The following is a 22,521-nucleotide window of genomic DNA, read 5'->3' as shown; positions in this document are numbered from 1 at the left end:
GTACAAATTTCGCAATCTGTTTTTTTCCTTTTCTTTCTCAGTGTACGTAGGTTTTAAACTGTCATTTGGGTGAACTTTTTTTCTAATATTTTATTGCTTCAAATCTGAGAAAGCTTTCACTTATTTCTCAGATAAAATTCCTTTAACAGTCTGTTGGCTTCCTGTTTTTAAATATTTATTTAAATCTATCTAGAGTTTATTTGAAGACATGAAGGTATAATCTTTCTTCTTTTAAAGAAAATATTAGATTTCCTTATTACACAAACATAAGGCTACTCTGTTTTGCTCACAAGCCCTGACTGGAACCTGCCCGTGTGAGTATTCGATAGTGGAAGGTGCTGCCTGACGGCAGCCGAGCTGCGGACCCGAGCCTTCCTGTGAAGGAGCCCAGCTGAGGGCGTCCAGACCGGCGTGACAGACAGCCTGGGGCTGTGAGTTTTCTTGTAATTTAAATGGTCCTACACCCCGAACTTCAACCTGGAGAGTAATGTGCTCTTTCCAACTGAACCAGCCGGCCCAGAAACCACGCGGTAGACGCGACCCAGGCCTAAAACTGGAGTAAGCTGGTCTCTATCGTCCTGTCTCGGTGAGGACAACCAAGCTCCTCTCCATCAGACGCTGCTGACGCGGACGGTCGTTCACCCTGACCGTGCAGGAGGAGCCCGACCCCGCACCAACCGAGTTAGAATCCTGCAGCTGCGCACGCCCCAGGGACCCTGGCTGCCCGGCAGAGGTGAGTCTCGGCTATCAAACTGTGACTTCATCTCCAGGCTTGAAGAAGCCCGGTTCTCCAGTGAGAAAGGACTAAAACTAGCTTGGGTACCTCTCGGTGGGGTGGTTACGGTAAGTTACCCCAACTCCAGAAACCTCAGGCTCAACCGGGCCAGAGCTAGCAACGGCAGAGGAGAAGTCAGCGCGCAGGGGTCAGGATGAAGCCACACCAGCCCTGCCCCGAGGAAGCACGGAGGCCGGGAAGGAACTGCTGGGACAGGCTTTTTCCCAAACTCCAGCCCGATTTTTATATGGAGCACAGTCACAATGAAATGCAAATTTAAAAGTGTACAGTCTGATGCTCTGACAACTGTATATAGTCACAGAACTGCTGCGACAATTAAGATACAGAACATTCTACCCCCACAAAAGTTCCTTTGTGCTCTTTGCCACCAATCTCCACCCTTAGCCCCCAGCCCCTGCAAGCACTGACAGGATTTCCGTCCCTACAGTTTTGCCTTCTAAGACACCACGCACATGAGTCATACAGTCTGCGGCCCTTCATGCTCGGCCTCCACGTAACACGATGCTTCCAAAATGTACACATGTTGGTGAGTTTCCCACGTCTATTTCTTCCTATTGCCCAGCAGCATTCCATCATATGCCTATGCCAAAAATGATGTTACCCAGTCACCAGCTGCTGGACATTCAGGTTGTTTCCAGGTTGGGATGATGACGAATAAAACTGCTCTGGACATTTATATACAGGTCTTGGCACGGACATATGCTTTCATTTCTCAGACCAGAAGTTCTGGGCCATAAGGTACCTGGATATTTAACTCTGTAAGAAACTGCCAAACTGTTCTCCAGAGCGTTTGCTCCAACTTGCAGCCCCACCAACAACATATGAAAGAACCCAGTGGTACCGTCACAGCTTTTTAATTTTGCCCATTCTAGTGCGTGTGTAGGGACAGTTCATCTGCATTCCCTGATGACTAATGATTTTGAGCATCTTTTTATGTGGTTACTGAGCATTCACATACCTCCTTCTTTGGTGAAGTATTTTCAAATATTTTGCACATAACCCCCCTTTTAAAATATTATTGAGTTGTATGAATTTGTTTTAAATTCTGAACACAAGTCTTATCAGATATAAATTTGAAGAATATTTTCTTCCAGTCTGTGCCTTTTTTTATTCTTTTAACAAAGAATTTTCACTTTTATAAATTAATCATTTTCTTTTATGATTACTGCTTGTGTCCTATTCTTTTTTTTTTTTAAGATTTTATTTGACAGAGAGAGAGATCACAAGTCGGCAGAGAGAGGGAGGGGGAAGGAGGCTCCCCACTGAGCAGAGAGCCCGATGTGGGGCTTGATGTGGGGCTCGATCCCAGAACCCTGAGATCATGACCTGAGCTGAAGGCAGAGGCTTAACCTACTGGGCCACCCAGGAGCCCCGCTCGTGTCCTGTTCTTTAAAAAAAAAAAAGATTTTAGAGGGAGAGCACACAAGCAAGAGCCAGAGGAGGGGCAGAGGAAGAGGGAAAAGGCAAGAAGCAGACTCCCTGCTGAGCATGAAGCTCAGAGTGGGGCTTGACCCACCACCCTGAGATCATAACCTGAGCTGAAATCAAGAGTCAGATACTCAATTGACTGAGCTACCCAGACATCCCTTTCTGTGTCCTATTTAAGAAATCATTACCTTGGGGTACCCGGGGGGCCCAGTTGGTTAAGTATCTGCTTTCCACTCTGGTCAGGATCCCAGGGTCCTAGGACAGAGCCGGGCATCTGTTGAGCAGGGAGTCTATTTCTACCTTTCCCTCTGCACCCCCCCCATCATTCTCTCTCTTACTTTCTTTCTTAGATAAATAAAATCTTAAAAAGAAGGAGGAAGAGGAGGAGGAGGAGGAAGAGGAGAGAGAAGTCATTTTCTTTCTAAGGACACAAAGATTTTTCCTTAAGTTTTCTTCTGGAAGGTTAGATCCATAACCCATTTCAAATAAATTATTGTAAATTGTGTAAAATAGAATCAAGATTCTTTTTTTGGGGGGGGGTGTCTATGGATAACCAAAGGCTTTCCTTTTCTCACCGAAATCCTTTGGCATCTTTGTGGAAAATCAGTTGGCCATAGGTGTGTAGGTCTCCTTACCCTTGTCTTCTGCTTCATTTCTATCCATGTGCCATTATTATCCTATCTTCGTTACTACAGCTTTATAACATTTCTTGACGTGAGGTAGTCTTTCAACTTTTTTACTTTTCAAAATTGTTTGATTACTCTACGTCCTCCACAATTCCATATAAATGTTAGAAACACCATGCCAATTTCTATTTTAAAAGCCTGTTGGGTACTGATTGGAATTGTGTTGAATCTATAGATCAGTTTGGAAAAGAATTCACATTTTAGCAATGTAAGTCTTCTGATTCATGAACATATATCTGTCCATTTATTTAGGCCTTCTTTAATTTCACTCAGCAATATTTTGTAGTTTTCAATACGTAAGTCCTACAGATGACTTGTTAAATTTACCCATAAATACTGTAAAATATTTTTCCTCTTAATTTCAACTTCCAAACAATCCTTGCTAATGCTGACTGATTACAAGAATCTAGTCCTACATTCTTGCTAAACTCACTTATTAATTCCAGCAACTTTTTGTAGATTCCTTAGGATTTCCTACATTGACCATCATGTCGTCTACCAATTAAAGACGGGTCTACATCTTCCTTTCTAATCTGTACGCCCTTCATTCCTTTTTCATGCGTTATTGCTCGGCGAGGCCCTACAGCACCGCGCTGAGTAAGTGCTGACAGCGGACGTCCTTGCCTTAGTCCTGATTTTACTGGGAAGTATGATGTGGGGTTTGTTTGTTTCCGGTAGATGCCTTTTACTGGGTTTGAAAACTATTCCTAGCTGGCAAGAGTTTGTTTTTTTTTTAAACATAAACAGATGTTGAATTTTGTCAAATGTGGCAATGTGCTCATGATAACTTTCAAGACTATAGACAAAGAGAATCAGAGCTGGAAGAGAGACTCAAGATCAGTCAGTTCAACCTCCTCAACTACAGAAGAAGACATGAAGGTCCACAGAGGTAAAATGACATGCTCAGAGTCACAGGTGGTTACGAAGCAAATGACCTATTAAATCTCAAGATGCTTACACATTAACTCTAGTAGAAATGAGCTAAAAGGAAAAGGAAAGAGAGAGCCAAAAGGAAAGAGAACAAAGAGATCAGAACTTCTTTGCCATTTCTGAGAAAGTGCAAAAGACAATCATGTGTTTTAACGGAGGCAGTAGGTTTCTAACACAAATGGAAATCTCTACAGCCAACTGAGGGGAGGGGTCAGGGAAGACGAGAGGATGCTCGAATAGCCAGAACTCATTGCTCATCTGCCACTAACAAAGTTATTCTTTATAAACATATGAGCAAACAGGAACTCCATGAATACGGTCAAAGACGACATCAGTTTGGTGGCATTGCTTTATCAAGCTGGTAAGTTCTGTTTTGAATCTTTGATCACTTTGTGAAAACTATCCGGATTATTTTTATCAGGGTATGATGGGGTTTTGCTGTGTTTTATAATTTAACCAAGTCCAAGAATCTGTCAAAACATCAGGGTAAGAGAAAACCCCCGTCCCTGGGAGAAAACTGACCTGGGAGGTGAGGGTGATGCTTGGCTGCGACTGCAGGAGGTTGGCTTGGCTTTGCTGAGGTAGTTGCGTTAAAAGATTTTGCGCTTGCAGGAGACCTGTAAAATACAAACATGTCGTGTCAGAAACACTAAAGACTGCTTTGAACATATGGCAAAACAGAGAGTAAGAAAGTGAAGTGAAAATTTCCAACTGATCTCTTGATAGTTTTATCAGTCTTAAAACTCTTAATGTCTTATTTGCCTAAAACTCAATCTTGGTAAATACAAGTTGGGGAAGAAGACAGGGACCATTAAAGTAACGCGACGCATGTGTTTGATATTGGCTCTGAGGGGCTCTCTGGTCGGTGAATCCTTTATGTTAGTAAGAAATGGATGAAAATGAACAAGTACTTAGTCTAAATGGAAGCAGCCTGAAACTCTAAAAAGAGCTCACCTTCTTAACCCAGACTGCGTTAGGAACTGCCAGTAGATGCTGGACCAGAGGACTGTCTGGTTCGTGGAGGGAGCAGGCTGTCTATTAAGTGGGATGGGTATTTACACAACGGAAGATTTTAGAATGAATCACCAAGACGAAGAGGACTAAAGGACAGAAATAATGAGGCATTGGTAGAGACATACTAACGTTTCTTGGCGTGAAGACGTGATACCCTGAAATCTCTCTACAGGGACTCCAGTAACCAATCTAACAAACATGACTGTTTGGTACAGAAATGACAAAACAACGTTTGGTATTAAAAGGCCTCAAACTTTTTTTTGTAACTCAAAAACCTGCAACTTCTAATATAATAAATACCCTTGTGCTTCTCAAACTTTAAAACAAATGACTGTTAAAAGTGTATGCTTTGGGGGCTCCTGGGTGGCTCAGTGGTTTAAAGCCTCTGCCTTCGGCTCAGGTCATGATCCCAGGGTCTTGGGATCAAGCCCCACATCAGGCTCTCTGCTCCGCAGGGAACGTGCTTCCTTCTCTCTCTCTCTGCCTGCCTCTCTGCCTACTTGTGATCTCTGTCTGTCAAATAAATAAATAAAATCTTAAAAAAAAAAAAGCATATGCTTTTAATGCTCAGCCCACATGTCTTAATACATTCTCAAGAAAAACTATCAAAATACTAGAAGTAATTTATGTTAAAAGATTTCATTTAGATTTTTGGCCAAGCTCTCGGTTCCCCCCTTGTGACTAAACAGAGGAAAGGCAGTGAAGGACTTGACCGAAAGATGCGTTTTTCTTAACGTGAGTACTGAGCTGGAAGTTAGAGTCAATGCAGTAAAGCGGTTGTGCTGCCGACAGGTCCCGGGCCGGCCGACAGCAGCCGGTGTCGGGGCCCCCGCACGACGGCCCGGTGCGCCCACAGGAGCAGCGCCGGTGCTCACCCTGCTGGCCCTGGGGCGTCTGGGAGATGATGAACTGCGCGGGCTGCAGGTTGGCGGTCGGATGCACCAGCACGAACTGCTGCAGGTTGAGATTCTGCTGCTGAAGCTGCTGCAGCTGCTGCAGATCCTGGAAAACACAATTAAAACACAGACTGGAGATCCCGAAATCAAACTCCCTGAATCATCAGGTTCCCCAGAGGATGAACCGGGTCATCCAAATAAAAAAGAGTCAATATTTATTTTACAGTCTTCCATCTTCGGAACAGGGTGTGCCTGGGGACGTTCGCGAAGAGGAAACAAAGAAGAGCCCGGAGCGGCCCGGAGGACTTAGGAGTTCTGGGGCCAGCTACTGTATCCTGAGTCAGGCCAAACCTAATTTCCAAGAGTTATTACAAATTTCCTCAGAACAAACGGTTACGGTTGAGTTTGTAACATGTAAAGAGCAATATGGGTTTTACAAATCGAGTGAGAAAAGAATGTTGAGTTTTTGAATATTCAATTGATCTTTCTCTTAAATAAAAATTGAGAGCACTATGTCTGAATTTGCATCAATAGATTAAAGTATCTATAATGATTCGTTAAACTTGGTACCAGTCTAACTCAACTGCGAAATCCGTGTAAAAATAGCTATCCATGTAAAAATCCAATCCATAGCATACTGAACTTGCTTATCTCGGTTTAGTGTTTCACAGTTTTCAATGTGCTTCCGTGCACATCATCTTATTAGAATGATGTCAACACAGGGTCTCAAACCTTACACACTTAACATGTATTTGGTGATGAAGCAAGGGGCCAAAATTAAACATTATCTTGATAAAGCTTATATAGAACAGTCATAAAAATTAGTCTGACACGTATTCTTTACTCAGTAGTTAACTGGCTCTTCTTTGACGTCGAGTCCAACTCTAGCTACACTACAAATCCCCTTCCGCACTTCGGAGTCTCCTCTAGGGGTTAAGGACCATCGTCTCGCACTAGACTCTGAAGAATTCTTGGTAGGACTTACTGATACGACTACCTGTACTTTCTTCCTCTCCTCAAGATAAAGGGTTTCGTTGACCTTTCTTTCTTGGTAGTACTGTCTGTGCATCGTAAACAACTTTTTATTATCTGTGGATACTTTGCCCTAAAACGTGAGCGTGGAAGCAAACACCATGTTCCCCAGCTCTGCGCGGAGCTCCTTACTTCGCAGCGGCGCGCCGGCGCCATCCCTCCCACTCGAGCCGCGACGGTCACGGCCGCGCACGTGAAAGAACCAGGCCTGCCATAATTAGCTAATTAAAATAAATACAGTCATCCTCTGCTCCAGAAATATGCCGACTAATTATTCAAGAATTGTCACTTCTTATAAACAGTCAGTTATTCAAATAATCAGTTATGTGTTTATAATACCAACTCAAATTAGCAAACAAACGTGTTATTTCCAGCTCGGCGGCGGCAAGGAAGGCTGCCGTGTACTTCCCTGATGGGAGCTTCTCGGGTCTTGCGGGGCCCACACTGACAACCGGAGAGTGAATGCCAAACTACAGGAAACCGGCCGTTTTCTGCCTCCCCCTGGCACCCCGGCCACAAGAGACACTCACCTGGGCGATCTGGATGGGCTGCGACAGTGGGATCTGCGTCATGGGCGTGGCGGCGGAGGCGGAGATGGTGGCCCCGGCGGCGCTGTGCTGTTGGCCGGCCGAGTGCTGCTGCACGGCGGCAGCCAGCAGCTGGGCCTGGGCCTGGGCCTGCTGGAGCAGTAACTGCTGCTGCGCTGGCGTCAACGTAAGCTGCGCACAAGCACAACCGACAGTCTGAAAGGTGTGACTGGGAAGGGCGCCCGTGCAAGCCACCTGCTCTGCGGCAGGTAACGCAAGCGGCCCAAGACCTTAGCGGGCCAACCGCACCGGCGAGCCCGAGACTGAGCCGTCCATCGGCAACCGAGCTACCGCACCAGCCGAACATTTAAATTGAAGTGGGGCCCTCGCTCTGGACTTAAACAATCATTCGAGCTTGTCCTGGGCCCCAGGGTTCAGGCAAAAAAGTAATTAACTAGTAAGCAAGGAAAAAAAAAGAATCAATGCTGACAGGATATGAAAAGAAATTTACACCCAACAGAACAGCAAGTGATTAGTCAGATGAATGAGGAACGAGGACGCTGGATCTGACCACAGAAAGAACTGATAAGGCCCAGCTGCTTCCCATTAGCATGAATCTCTGCCATATTCCATCGTTCCCATTATGTCCTAAGATATGACTAAAGAATATGAGCTCCATTTGTTTCTTTTCCAAATCTCCCTGCAGCCCCTCCCTAACCCAGTCTTTTCAATCACTGAAAGCACTGGGCCTGGGCAACGTGACATCCCGTTTCCAATACATTATCGCCGGGAAACAGGTGGTGTCGGCCGCTCTCTTCACATGCAAATGAACACTAAAGCCCAGGTTTAACAGAAGCCCCAGCCACAGGAACCTGGAATCCTTAGGACTGTTGTGGACGCTAGTCTCTCAAAACAAACCCACAGAGTAAAACAAGGAATGTATTTAGAGCAGATTTAAACTGGCTTTCATAATGCAACTTATTTCAAATACAAAGTAGTAAGTGTGTTTTGCCTTCCTTTTGGTGGCATGTTCCGATCAAACAAGAAGGAACCACAGAATCTTTCTAGTATGCTTTTCTTCTTTTTGGTGATCTCGACCCCCAACATGGGTCTCGGACTCACAACCCGGAGATCAAGATTCACATGCTCTTCCGACTAAGCCAGCCAGGCACCTCACCTTGCAATATACTCAGTGCATTCACTTGCTGGCACAACCCTCCTTCTACAAGGGTCCAAAAGAACTTCCGCACGAGAGGCGTAAGTATCAAAATCAAACCATCCAAAAACTTAATACCTATCAAGGTATATTTGCTTATAAATATTTTCTCTAGTATATAAACATACGAATTTTTACTGAGGGGATTTTTATTTTAAATTTTATTTTATTTAAATTCAATTAACATATAGTATATTATTAGTTTCAGAGGTAGAGCTCAGTGATTCATCAGTCGCATTTCACACCCAGTGCTCATTCCATCAAGTGCCCTCCTTAATACCCAGCACCTAGTTACCCCATCTCCACCTCTCCACCCACCCACCCCCCCCAACCCCGCCACCAGCAAGTTAAGAGTCTCTTATGGTTTGTTTCCATTAAGGGGATTTCGAGAATAGTTTCACAACAATTCTTTAAGGAGCCTTTCCACTACTAAGACATACTTAACTAAAATAAAGGAAATAAAAAATTGTGTGGGCTGATATGATGTAAATTTAACAATAACAAATAACTCTTCCTTATAATTCTCCTAGCTTTTCCAGCCACAAAAATAACAGACAAGTGTTTAACCCTGGAAAATATTTTGTGTCTTACAGAAAAGAGAGCTGAAAATTTAAAAGCTTAATATATCCATAAAGGCCAATTTCTTACCAATAATAGTAAATGACATTTATTGACTGTGATATGCCCAGCACCATCCTTTAAGTTTTTCAAGTACTGTTACTCTTAATCTTTGTAATAGTACTGTAAGACAGCACCACGCATGGGTAACACCTCCACTCAACTGAAGGAAAACTGAGGCACAGAGAGATGAGATCATCAGCCCGAACAGCAAACTGCAGAGTCAAGATAGGAGACCAGGGGTTTCATCGGAGAACACTACACAGGATCTTAAAGAGACTGTTTTCCTTTTGTAGGTACTAGCCCTTTCCTTCACTTCTGTTCTGCAGCAGTAGCAGAACTCCAAACGGATCACTACAATTACACCAATGTCATGGTCTCAGTCACAGGATGACCACACCGCACGATGAAGCAGCAGCTAAAACACGAGTTTAAAGAAGTCTTTTGTTTATCTAGAGCATCTGCAGAAGTCAGAAAAGATACCCTGAAAACTTAGGACAAATTCCTTTTTCAGAGCTGCCTACAATATAGAAAATTCCTGAAAGAAAATGGTTCCAGGCATAGCAAATAGTTCTAATCCGAGTATTGGCCAATGGCAGTTCTGACACAAAGTTTAGGAAAGTTTGTTACAATTCTCTCAGTGAAGACTTACCCCAGTTATCTGTCCTCCAGCCAGCATCAGCTGGGTCTGGGGGATGGCCGCCTGCACCGACGGCTGCTGGGAAGGCTGGCTCGGCGGCTGGGAGTCCCCCGACTCTTCGTTAGATTTAGACTGAGGTGGGCGGGGGATGGTGGGAAGGAATAAGAGATTTCAAATAATTGATTAAAAAACTCTGTATTTTAAGAATTATTTACAACATGGATTTATCTAGTCATGAGTTTTCTGGTTTCATTCTTTTTCTTTCTTACCAATCTTTGTATTTTCCTAATTTTAACATAATAAGTTTTTAGACTTCTTTTCTTTAAAAGTCACATTTATTATTTGCTGTTTTCCAACTATAAAAAAATGATCAAATATGGAACCTAGAAAAGTAGAAAAATAAAATATAAAAATTATCCACATACAAGTTTTTGGGGTAGACTTTTTATTCCAATGCTAGCAAAGCTGCAATTACAACTCTGAAGAAGCAAAAATAATTGGGTCCTCCACAAGTCAGCAGGATTGTTTAGAAACCCAAATCCTCAATTTTTGGAAATACAGGGTAAGGGAAGAGCACATTCTCCATCCACCTCTACGCCAGACCGTCCATGCCAACATTCTGAGATGTATTTGATGGTCAGTCTGAAACTTCCTTATATATCCTCTCAGAGACTGGTTACTGGACCCACAAAACTTTTCATCTAATATTTAAAATAAATGTAAATTTAGCATCTCCCATCAAGTAATAGACAAATTTAGAGGGAAAGTGCTGCAGTCAAGAGGGAAAGAGAACACACTCCTAAAAGGGACACTAAGAGGAAATTTTATGGTAATTAAAACTGGTTATGCAGAACATTAAAATTCTGCATAGATTTGCATATTTCCCACCACCTGTTTTGGGGACCGCAGCAAGGCTAATTAACATAAAGGCTCTGATTAATCCTGCCAGTCACTTCGAGAGAATTACAGTGCAGGACTGTAAACATGCCGCACTGGGGACACAGCCTGTTTGCCAACATCTCTCCAAGGGATGGAAGTTTACCATGGCAACCAAGGCAATTTTCCGCCTCCTCTCCCTCAGAAAGGAAGGTCACATTATCTCCTTTTCTTTTCTCTTCTCACTTCCATGTATTACTAGGTCCATATTCTACTGGGTTTCATGGAATGCTCAACCCAAGGTCTTCAGTCATTAGCAACACTGGAATCAATCTTCTAGAAAACAGTTTTCCCCTCTTGACTGTCAGTAACCCAAACACTACAACGAAAGGAAGCTGCAGATCGACTGAATTATGGAGTAATGCATGGTAACTGAACTTTGCATGTTTTACCATATGGTTGGTATCAGCAAAGTAGCCAGATTTAACTTTGGTTTTTAAAATTTTGACTGTATGAAGCCCATCGAGGACTATAACAGATTTAGTTATAAACCTTAGAATCACAGCATTTTAGAGCAGAGAGGAACCCTGCCAAGCTTCTCCACTTCCCTACTTAAATAAATGTAAGAGAAAAGGAACCCCAGGAGGTGGAGTGACTTGCCAACGGTCACACAGCTGGTCAGTGGCGGAGGGAGAATGTGCAAACCTAAGACCTTTCTATCTCAGCCCGGTGTTCTTTCCTCCACACTAGAAAATGACGACAAAGACGTCTGGAAACAAAAGGGCATTAAGATACTATCTGGCTTTGTGTTCAGGTATGTGTTATCACTACCTAACTGAGAAACTGTTATTAAACTTACATATCCAACTCTGAAAGTACACTTTTCTTGTTCACCTTTTGTCATTCATGGTAGCATAATACAAACTGAATTTTCACCTATGTCAGTGATTATCATTAATGACATTAGGTAATAAAGGTAATACTTCTAAATATTTCCTAATTATAATATTATTGCATGCTCATTATAAAAAATCTAAAAACTATGGTAAAAAGTGTAAAACTGATCCATAATCCCCTGACCCAGCTTACCTGTACATTTAAAGACTGAGCAGCAGCCTGTAAACTTGTTCCAGCGAGCTGGACCTACAAGTACAATAATGAGGTAAAGTTCTAGTCTAGTACTACGGATACTGCATCACCATAAGTCGACATCACCAAGTGTTTCAAGAATCTCTACTACGTGTGTGTCACTGAGTCAGAGCTGAGAACACAAAGAGGTCTATCTTACAGGGTTAAAACTTTATGGAGAAGCTCCCACCAGAAAATTATGTTAACATTTCTCTTCTTCCTTTCTTTCGCCAACAGCTTTAAGCTTTATTCTTTCTTTTAAAATTTTTACTGTTATGATCGTCACCGAAAGCACATCTACCATTTCTTTTCTACAATCTAGAAAACGAGTTTTCTGAGGCAGCCCCAGCGTGCATGCCGCTGCTGCACTTGTCCCAGGCCTTCCTCCTGTGCCTCCTGTTTGTACCCACGGACACCGAGACCCTAAAAGCCCAATTCATCTTCCGTATTAAAGAGCACATGAGAACAAGTTACTCATACACGTCACTGTCATCATTATAAACAACCAGAATGATCTACTCCTTCTAATTTCAAGATTTTCATGTACATGCGAGAGTAAAAACCTCACACACACATACACAGTCAAGTCCTTAAAACATTCACAGTCCTAACTCAAGAGTGCCGGCGGAAATAAAGAATCGGTCCTAACTCAAGAGTGCCGGCGGAAATAAAGAATCGGTCCTATAAGCCACACAGGAAATTGTCATCGTACTTTCTTAATACATTTCAGGCATTCAGAAAGTTAAAACCATGATTTTCATTAGAATAAGGATCATTATTTGACAACCATGTTGACGATAACCGATTCTGGCAAGTGTCATCCAGGGATGCTCTAATGGGTGAAACCGGAGGAATAACGTGATAGTTACACATTCTCACGTAGCTCTTCATAGCTCTCAACGAATTACAAAAGATAAAGTCCCCAGCGATGACACATGTGCCTTCTGGTATGATCCACTAAGAACACAGTATTACTTATGTCGTATGTAAGTAACATACGACTGAGCAACAGTCTTCAAAAATGTCAATGTTGGGGCTCCTGGGTGGCTCAGTGGGTTAAGCCTCTGCCTTCGGCTCAGGTCATGGACTCAGGGTCCTGGGATCGAGCCCCGCATCGGGCTCTCTGCTCGGCGGGGAGCCTGCTTCCCCCTCTCTCTCTGCCTGCCTCTCTGCCTCCTTGTGATTTCTCTCTCTCTCTGTCAAATAAATAAATAAAATCCTTAAAAAAAAAAAAAAAGTCAATGTCTTGAAAACAAAAACACTATGTTAGGAGAAAAAGAAGATAAACCTGGGAGAATGAGTGGAAGCCTAAAGGAGAACGGCCGCAGTCAGCAGGAAAAGCAGTTAACGCAAGAGGCACTGCAAGGTGCTACACAGGATCCTGGCAACTGAATGGATATAGATTAAAAAGTCATGAATTATTCCAGGGCTCAAATCTGAGAGACTGGAAAAAAGGTAACGTCATTGCCAGGGAAGCCAGTAAGTTCCATTTTGAATAGATCACATGGCATCAAGGTTTGCTGAAGTTAAATACAAGTGTTAATATGGAGATCAAGACACAGTTCAGAGCGAAAATGATCAGAGATGCCCTTTATTTAAAACTAACAGTCCTGCTAGGAGCTGAGAGCCCTCAGAAGCAAAACCAGCCACTTACAGAGAGCGTATTTTAGATGCAGGGTAGTCAAGGGAGAAAAATCTGAAAAGACAGTACGTTTAAGACCCAAGGCTAAGAATTCAGCCAGAGAGCCAGAGGAAAGAGTTTTGGGTACACAGATTTAAAGGAAATAAAGTTTCTGTGGGATTTTATTTAAATCATGTTGTTTCTGGGCAGAAGTCTGTTGAGGAACAGGACAGTTGCATGTCAAGTATCGCCTCATGGATTATTTGCTGAGTGGACTACCTGAATCAAATGATCAAATTTAGTATCACAGAAATGGGACAATGGGATACCACAGTCTTAATGTATTCCTGTCAAAAACTTGGATCCAATCATGAGGGAAAAATTAAACAAACCCAAACTGAGGGGGTCTTCTCTAAAACAGCTGGTATCTACTCTTTAAAAATGTCAACCTCATGGAAGATGAAGACAGAACTGAGGAATTCTTACAGAATGAAGAAGCCAAATACACAGGAAACCTGAATGCAAGGTGTGGACTGGACTGCAGATCAGAGAACACTTAAATATGGACCGAACATTAGATAATAAATTTCACTGATGTTAAATTTCTGGAATTTGAAATTTATATTATAGTTGTATAAAAAAATACCATTTTTAGGAAAAGTGTGATGAAGTATTTAGAAGTAGAAGGCCAGAGTGCCTGCAACTTGATTCCAAAAAAAAAAAAATGTATATACATTTTTTATATGTGTTTGTACACACACACACACACACACACACACACACACACAGAGCAAAGATTAGAACAGTAATCGTTGGTGATTCCAGATGAAGGGCTTTTGGTTGAAAACTGTTCTATAGTTATAACTTTTCCACAGATTTGAAAATTTTCAAAATAGAAAGTTGAAAAAAGAGTGAGAGCATCCTTTTACCACTTAATTTAGCTACCTCCCAACATCCTTCCAATCTTAGCTCCAAGGTCATCCTCTCTGTTTAATGTCTTAGATTGTACAAGTTGAGCTAATTATTTCTACCTCTCTATTCCTATACAACCTTACCATTCACTTATTCAGTAAATAACTACTGAACATCTATTATATTTTGGGCTCTTTGGAAAATGCTGGGATAAAGATAAATGAGAAAAAGTGCCCATCTTCATGGAACTTACGGGGTAACAGAACTAAAGTCATCTACTTTGTATATGTGTACACACGTTTGTAATTACGGTAAGGAAAAGGTCAGAGTGTGAGTCCGGGCAATAAGAGGGCTAGAAACAGAAGGTAAGTCACACTTACGCAATTCTGAGGGGATTGATATCTTGCTGGAAAAGTCAGTGATGTTAAGATTTCATATCAAATTCTTTTGTTTAAAGTCCTTTGGTTTGGGGGATATCGAAGATTCAGTGATTTTGGTAATCGGCAGCTAGAGGTCTTGGAGCTGATGTAAGAGTTGCACTCTTCTTAGAATTTGGATCCAGTGAAGAAAAGACTATGTATCTTCGGGGACTTTTTAATACATTATGACCATCACAAATTTAAGCCAGATAGAGGCTTAATATGCACCATATACACTGACCACCAAAAATTTTATTCCTCTAAGAAACCAGAAAACTTGTTGGAAGCTACAAATGTTTTTACTTTTTACTTTTAATTTTATTTTTTGAAGATTATTTATTTGAGACAGGGAGAGAGAGAGTGCACAGAGGGAGAGGGGGAAGCAGGCTCCCCACTGAGCAGAGAGCCTGATGTGGGGCTCGATCCCGGGACCCTGAGACCATGACCTGAGCTGAAGGCAGACACTAAACCGAATGAGCCACCCAAGCACCCCTACAAATGTTTTCAGAAGAAAGAACTGACATGAAGATAACATTTTTGGTTTTCTATAATACATTCTTATTTTAGATGCTAATATATCTTAATATTTTATCTAGAAGTTCCATATAGAAGTTTCTCTACTTTGAAAAACACAAAGCTATGCACCTGAGCAAAACTGTGTCAGCTAGGGCCTCACTCCAATAGAAGATGCTAACTGCCACCTGCATAGTATACCTTTGAATTTGTGAATAAATGGGCTTTTGAGGACCTTTCTAAAACTGCGCCTGTTTTAAGTGCAGGAGCTTCTTTTATATAAAATTCAGGTGGGGGCGCCTGAGTGGCTCAGCTGGTGGGGGGACTGCCTTCAGCTCCAGTCATGTTCCCAGGGCCCTAGGATCCAGCCCCTCATCGGGCTCTCTGCTCAGCGGGGAGTCTGCTTCTCCCTCTCCCTGTCCCCGCTTGTGCTCTCTCTCTCTGCGTCAAATAAATAAAAATTCTTTAAAAAAATAAAGTTCAGGTAGTCTAAAGACATAATTTACGAGCTCAGAAGACATATGAAGACACAATTTATGAAGACATATTCCGAGTGCAGAGCCTTACACAGGTCTTGGGCAATGGTGGCCATGTCCTTCTGGGAGACTCTGTAATTTACTACCCTCAGTGAGCCTCACAGACCCACAGTGACAAAGAGTAACTCAGCTGTTATGAACATTCCATTCATAACAAAGAATTCTTTTTTTTTTTTTTCCCAACAAAGCTGTGAGGTCAATAACAATACAGTCAATTAAACTATGATTCCAGACTAACCATTCAAAAGGACACAACCAGATGTGACTAGCACCAGGCTTTAATCAATTTAGAAAGTCCCGCCCACTGAAGTAACTACCCCAGGCCTTCGCATTCCATGCCTCCGGTTGTTTACACTCCCTTCCGGTTGAGCAGAGAGCATTCTACCTGATGGAGATGTCCAAGGAAAGCCTGGGCCTGGGCTGTTGAGATGGCTCCTCCAACGGGCACAGGCTGCTTCTGAAAGTCCAGACCATTGGTTTGTGTGCCTAGAAAGCAAGCAAAAGCATGTAACTGTTAAAAACAAACTCAACTGAAACAAGCACTAGACTTCAGTCATGAGCATTGACCAGGCATACTATTTTGTAGAAGCACTTTCCTAAGTACCCGCAGGGACGAGAAGGGATCTACAGCACAAGGTTTTCTCTTCTGAAGGGAGGACTGTGCGACAAGTAAATGAACACAAAGCTTAAGAAACGGAAACAAAAATATAAATACTGAATTCTAATCATAAGATGGTATTACAGAATTCAGAATCGATGCAGGGGTCGGGGTCACAATAAGCATGGGACTTACAGGCCTTAAGGAAGAGATTATCATCACTACTACTGCTGTAAAGAACGGTACAGACAGACTTCCAAGGAGGGACTGACGCTCTCTTCTGGTCTCCCCCTTCTCAATATTTGGCACGGGCAGAAGAAATTCACTGGTGACTCTGCAAGATGATTTATTCTTTTTATTTATTTATTTATTTATTTATTTGACAGAGATCACAAGTAGGCAGAGAGGCAGGCAGGGGCCGGGGAGGGGGGGAAGACCAGGCTCCCCGCGGAGCAGAGAGCCCGATTTGGGGCTCGATCCCAGGACCCTGAGATCATGACCTGAGCCGAAGGCAGAGGCTCAACCCACTGAGCCACCCAGGCGCCCCAAGATGATTTATTCGTAACTTACACTTTTAATACATGACAATCTGATGGCAAAAACAACAATTTACATGATAAATAAAATAGTTTTACTGATTTCTTCAATCCTAAAGTACAGATTGCTGCATACATGTAATTAGCAAGAGCCCTGCTATAATTATAATCTTCTAAATGTTATGCCTGTGCATTTTAACCACTTATGCTGTAGTCTGATGCTAGAATAGGACTAATTTATGGAAAGACATACCATCCGAATGTTCAGAAATATTTATTAAGGATATAATACATTGTTTTCAAAGTATAATATCCAGCTGTAATTTAGAAATTACCGAAATTCCTTGTATGCAATAAAATGTAACAGACCACAGGAACCGGCAAGAATCACTGAGGCTCACAAATGTGGCCCTGATCTTCTGCTTCTGACCACTCAGACAACCTGCCTGCCCGTCCTCACTCTGGTGTGTGCACACACGGAGAACACCGGTCAGGACAGGATAAGCCAGAACCTTAAGTAGTATTTCTAAATGGCTACTCACTTCTGCCATTATATATCCTAACCAACATCTGGCAAATGTATTATTTTAGTAAGAATAATGAGGTAGATCACATGACTCCAAAGAACTATTGAAGGTTTCCCTGAGATAATTATAAAAGGTCTATATATTTCACCTGCTTAAAACCTCATAATGGTTGTTCTTTTGTATTTTTCCCCTACCTTCCCATAAACAGGAAACAAAAGAATTGCCTAGACATACAAAGGGTCACTTTCATTGGCCACATACAGAAATTTCATTATTTTAGAGTTACACATTTGGTCATTAGCTGCTGTCTTTATTCCTATGCAGAAAATCATTGCGAGGTTGATTTTAAGATTGTTCACCCTTAGAGAATTATGCTCCATATATATTACACAAATCCACAAGGCTAAAAGAAGACAAGGTTTTGAAAAACGGAGACAAGCACCCAAAGATTAAAACATCACCAATACAGAACTCTACCAGAATGAAATATTTCACTCTCATGGAGACCATGAAAATTCTACACACCGGTTCCACTATCAAGTCGCCAAAAAAATGATATACCCCTTGTAAATCACAAAGTACTATATGACGAGACTGGCTAATTTCTACCCCTGGTACAGAGCCTACGGCAGTGGCCTACAGCTAATGTTACTTAAGTACCCTGGCTCTACCAGCTCAGAGGACACATAAAGGCAGGACACCCAAAGCTAGTGAAGTACAAGAACATTCCTAGACAACAGTTCAGATAAACAGAGACTCAAGATGCAAAAGAAGGTTTTTTATTTTTGTTTTTGTTTTTTCAGTAAAATTCTGAGGTTCCACGAGGAGGTAAGGGATGGAAGAAAGTAGATATCACATAGAAATCATTCTTGTAAATCATAAAGACCTAAATTGGGCTAAAAGGAAAAGAGAGGGGAACAGAAAGACAGACACCCATACATACACACACATTTAACATAATTATGAAGATAGTACAGGGAGACAAGGATGGTGGGAGCCAAACCAAATGTGTGTCAGAGAAAACAGAACATCCAAATAAGGCAAGGGGGGAATTAACAGGTTGAGAGAGAAGGTGAACGATGTAAGAAGATTAAAATAGCACATACAGAATTTGAGAAATCCCAAAACATGTAAGAAAAGTGATCCAGAAGGCATTTAGAAATGACAAAGTCCAAAGCTAAAGATTCTATACAATTGCCACAAGAACAGTGTTACTGAGGTGGACCTCAGAGATCTTGAATCCAACTTCCTTATTTTATTGGTGACAGATTATGGAATCTTAAGTGAACTGTTCAAAATGTCATAGCTACTTAGTGGAAGAGCCAAGACAAGGACAGGGTCCCCTGATTCTGTGTAATTACTCACAGAGAAGTGATAGTTGTAATCTGGAGTAAAAATGCCAATCAACTAAGAGGGGCTACAGAGAGAAGAAGCCTGAAGATAAGAGGGCACCTACATTAGGAGATGTAGAGACAAAGAACCAGAGAGGAAGCAGTGAGAAAACAGGGAGAAAAAAATAAAATAATCCTTCAGGACTAGTGTGCTTCAGGAGCCAGGCAAAAGAATCTTACAAGGATGGGGTAGTTTACTACGGTCAAATGGTATAGAACAGGATCAAATACTGAACAAGAAATTAATCCAGATAGACTAAATGAAAGGCAGTAATAAAAGTAAGGCCAAAACCTAATGAAATAGGGAAAAAACACATAACAGAAACACCTACTTGGTTCTTTCAAAAGAATCATACAGCTTACAAACTTCTGTAAGATGAAGAAAAAAGTAAAAGGGAAGGAGCAAAAATTTAGGGATAACAGAAGGAAGGACATAATAAAAAAATGCTGCAAACACTAAAAACAGAATTATCATGAACCAATAAAATATACACCAATAAAATTAAAACTGAGAAATGGGTTACTTTCTAGAAAATGTAACTTACCAAGACTGACTCAAGAAGAAACAGGAAATGCCAAGGGTCCTACAGCATTTGAAGAAATTTAATATGTAAGTAAAAATCTTCCCAAAAGGAAAAATGAAAAACTAAACAATTTTACTCTGCTTGCTTCCAGAAGTCAAAGGGACAAGTAATTCTTTTTTTTTAAAGATTTTATTTATTTATTTGACAGAGATCACAAGTAGGCAGAGAGGTAGGCAGAGAGGAGGAAGCAGGCTCCATGCTGAGCAGAGAGCCCGACGTGAGGCTCGATCCCAGGACCCTGGGATCATGACCTGAGCTGAAGGCAGAGGCTTTAACCCACTGAGCCACTCAGGCGCCCGGGACAAGTAATTCTAATCTTAAGTAACTTTTCCAGAGTATGGGGGAAAAAGGGAAATAATTCCTAAGTCATTTTGTGAGGTCAGCATAACCTCACTACCAAAACCTGAAAAAGATGAGTGAAGAAAACAAACAAACAAAAATACATGCCAGTTTTACTCACAAACATACATAAAAATATCCTAAACAGTATTAGCAAAAATAAGATAATAAGATAAAATATTTGGAGTTTAAGGGTTTAAAAAAAATCAATGTGATTCATCACATTAATTAAAGGGGAGACATCATTTAATTGACTCAAAGGCTAAAGAAAATCCTTAGATAAAATTCAATATCCACCTATGACAAAAATTCTAGGCATAGGAACAGAAATAAACTTCCTTAACTTGGTAAAAATTAACATTAAAAGCATTCCCATTAATATTAAGAACAAGATAAGTGTGCCAGCTACTGAAAGCCTCAGGCAACAAACAAGGCAAGAAAAGAAAATACACCAACTGGAAAAAGAAAATAAACTTTCTTTTCAGATGATTTGATAATGTATATAGAGTATCCTAAGAAATCTAATGATCTATTTCTAGAATAAGAGAGTTTAATAAGGGGATCTAATCAGTATGGACATAAGATGTTAGAGGTAGAATTCAGAATAACGATTATAAAGATACTAGCTGAGCTTGAAAAAAGCATAGAAGACACGAGAGAGTCCCTTTCTAGAAAAATAAAAGAACTAAAATCTAATTTTTGAAATCAAAAAGGCTATTAATGAGATGCAATAAAAAATGGAGGCTCTAACTGTTAGGATAACTGAGGCAGAAGTGAGAATTGGTGAAATAGACAACAAAATGACAGAGAATAAAGAAGCTGAGAAAAAGAGAGATAAACAACTCACTGGACCACAAGGGGAGAATTTGAGAGGTAAGTGATACCATGCAGTTAAATGAATAATAACTGGGATTATTCGTTAAGAGAAAAGGAAAGAAAAGGAAAGAGAGAGAGAGAAGCAGAAGGTATACTGGAGCAAATTATAGCAGAGAACGTCTCTAATCTGGGTAAAGAAACAGGCATCAAAATTCAGGATAAAGAAAACCTCCCTCAAAATCAATAAAAATAGGTCAACACTCCTATATATAACAGTGAAACTTACAAATCTCAGAGACAAAGGGAAAATCCCAAAGGCAGTTTGGGACAAGAGATCTGTAACCTACAAGGGTAGAAACATTAGGTTGGCTGCAGACCAATCTGCGGACACCTGGCAGCCAGAAAGGACTGGCATGATATATTCAGGGCTCTACCTGAGAAAAATATGCAGCCAAGAATACTTTACCCAGCTAGGATGTCATTCAAAACAGAAGGAATGATAAGAAGTTTCCAGGAAAAACAGAAACTAAATGAATTTGTGAACACCAAACCAGCCCTACAAGAAATATTAAAAGGATCCTCTAAGCAAAGAGAGAGCCCACAAGTAACATACACCAGAAAGGAACAGAGACAATATAAAATAACTGTCTCTTTACAACTAATACAATAGCACTAAATTTGTTATCTTTCATTAGTTACTCTGAATGTAAATGGGCTAAATGCCTCAATCAAAAGACAGAGGGTATCAGATTGGATAAAAAAGCAAGACCCATCCATATATTGTCTACAAGAGACTCATTTTAGATACAAAGACACCTCCTGATTTAAAGTGAGGACGTGGAAAACCATTTATCATGCTAATGGAGTTCTAATGGACCTCAAAAGAAAGCTGGGGTAGCAATTCCTGTATCAGACAACTTAGATTTTAAACCAAGTATTATAAAAAGAGATGAAGAAGGACACTGTATTACAATTAAAGGATCCGTTCAACACGAAGTTCTAACAATTATAAATATTTATGCCCCTAACATGGGAGCACAGCTAATTATATAAGTCAATTAATAACAAAATTAAGGAAACACATTGATAATAATACAATTAATAGTATGGGACTTTAACAACCCCCTCACTGCAATGGAGAGATCATCTAAGCAGGTCAACAGGGAAATAAGGGCTTTGAATGACATACTGGACAAGATGGACTTCACAGATATATTCAGAACCTTATAGCCTAAAGCAACTGAATACATATTCTTCTCCAAAGCACATGGAACATCCTCCAGAGTAGATCACATCCTGGGTCACAAATCAAGTCTCAACCAATATCAAAAGACTGGGATCATTCCCCACATACTTTCAGACCACAATAATTTAAAACTGGAACTCTATCACAAGAGGAAATTTGGAAAGAACTCAAATACATGGAGGCTAAAGAGCATCCTACTAAAGAATAAATAGATCACCAGGAAATTAAAGAAGAATTTAAAAAATTCATGGAAACAAATGAAAATGAAAATACAACTGCTCAAAATCTTTGCAGTGTAGCAAAGGTGGTCCTAAGAGGGAAGTATATAGGAATACAAGCCTTTCTCAAGAAACAAGAAAAGGTCTTAAGTACACAACCTAACCCTACACCTAAAGGAGCTGGAGAAAGAACAGCAAAGAAAGACTAAACCCAGCAGGAGAAGAGAAATCATAAAGATTAGAGCAGAAATCAATGACACAGAAACCAGAAGAACAGTAGAACAGATCAATGAAACTAGGAGCTGGTTCTTTGAATTATTAATAAGACTGATAAACCCCTGGCCAGATTTATCAGAAAGAAAAAAGAAAGGACCCAAATAAATAAAATCATGAATGAAAGATGAGAGATCACAACCAACAATGAAGAAATAAAAACAATTAAAAGAACATATTATGAGCAACTATACACCAGCAAATT

The 22,521-nt window shown here is 40.9% G+C and overlaps 1 protein-coding gene across 8 annotated transcripts in view; it reads right to left on the bottom strand.

Moving 5' to 3' along the window:
* Positions 1-22,521, bottom strand: part of POU2F1 (POU class 2 homeobox 1) — a 179,583-nt gene that overhangs the window by 34,993 nt on the left and 122,069 nt on the right. For all 8 annotated transcript variants that reach the window (XM_045982521.1, XM_045982517.1, XM_045982518.1 and 5 more), the window contains 6 exons: positions 16,174-16,274; positions 11,749-11,802; positions 9,796-9,915; positions 7,313-7,501; positions 5,730-5,856; positions 4,363-4,457 (listed from right to left, as the gene is read on the bottom strand). In XM_045982521.1, the coding sequence (XP_045838477.1) occupies positions 4,363-4,457; positions 5,730-5,856; positions 7,313-7,501; positions 9,796-9,915; positions 11,749-11,802; positions 16,174-16,274 (686 nt within the window). The remainder of the gene's footprint in view (positions 1-4,362; positions 4,458-5,729; positions 5,857-7,312; positions 7,502-9,795; positions 9,916-11,748; positions 11,803-16,173; positions 16,275-22,521) is intronic.

Source organism: Meles meles, chromosome 17 (assembly GCF_922984935.1).
Source record: "Meles meles chromosome 17, mMelMel3.1 paternal haplotype, whole genome shotgun sequence".
Taxonomy (NCBI): Eukaryota; Metazoa; Chordata; class Mammalia; order Carnivora; family Mustelidae; genus Meles; species Meles meles.
Note: the sequence above shows the minus strand (reverse complement) of the source record. Positions and strands in the feature narration are given on the sequence as shown.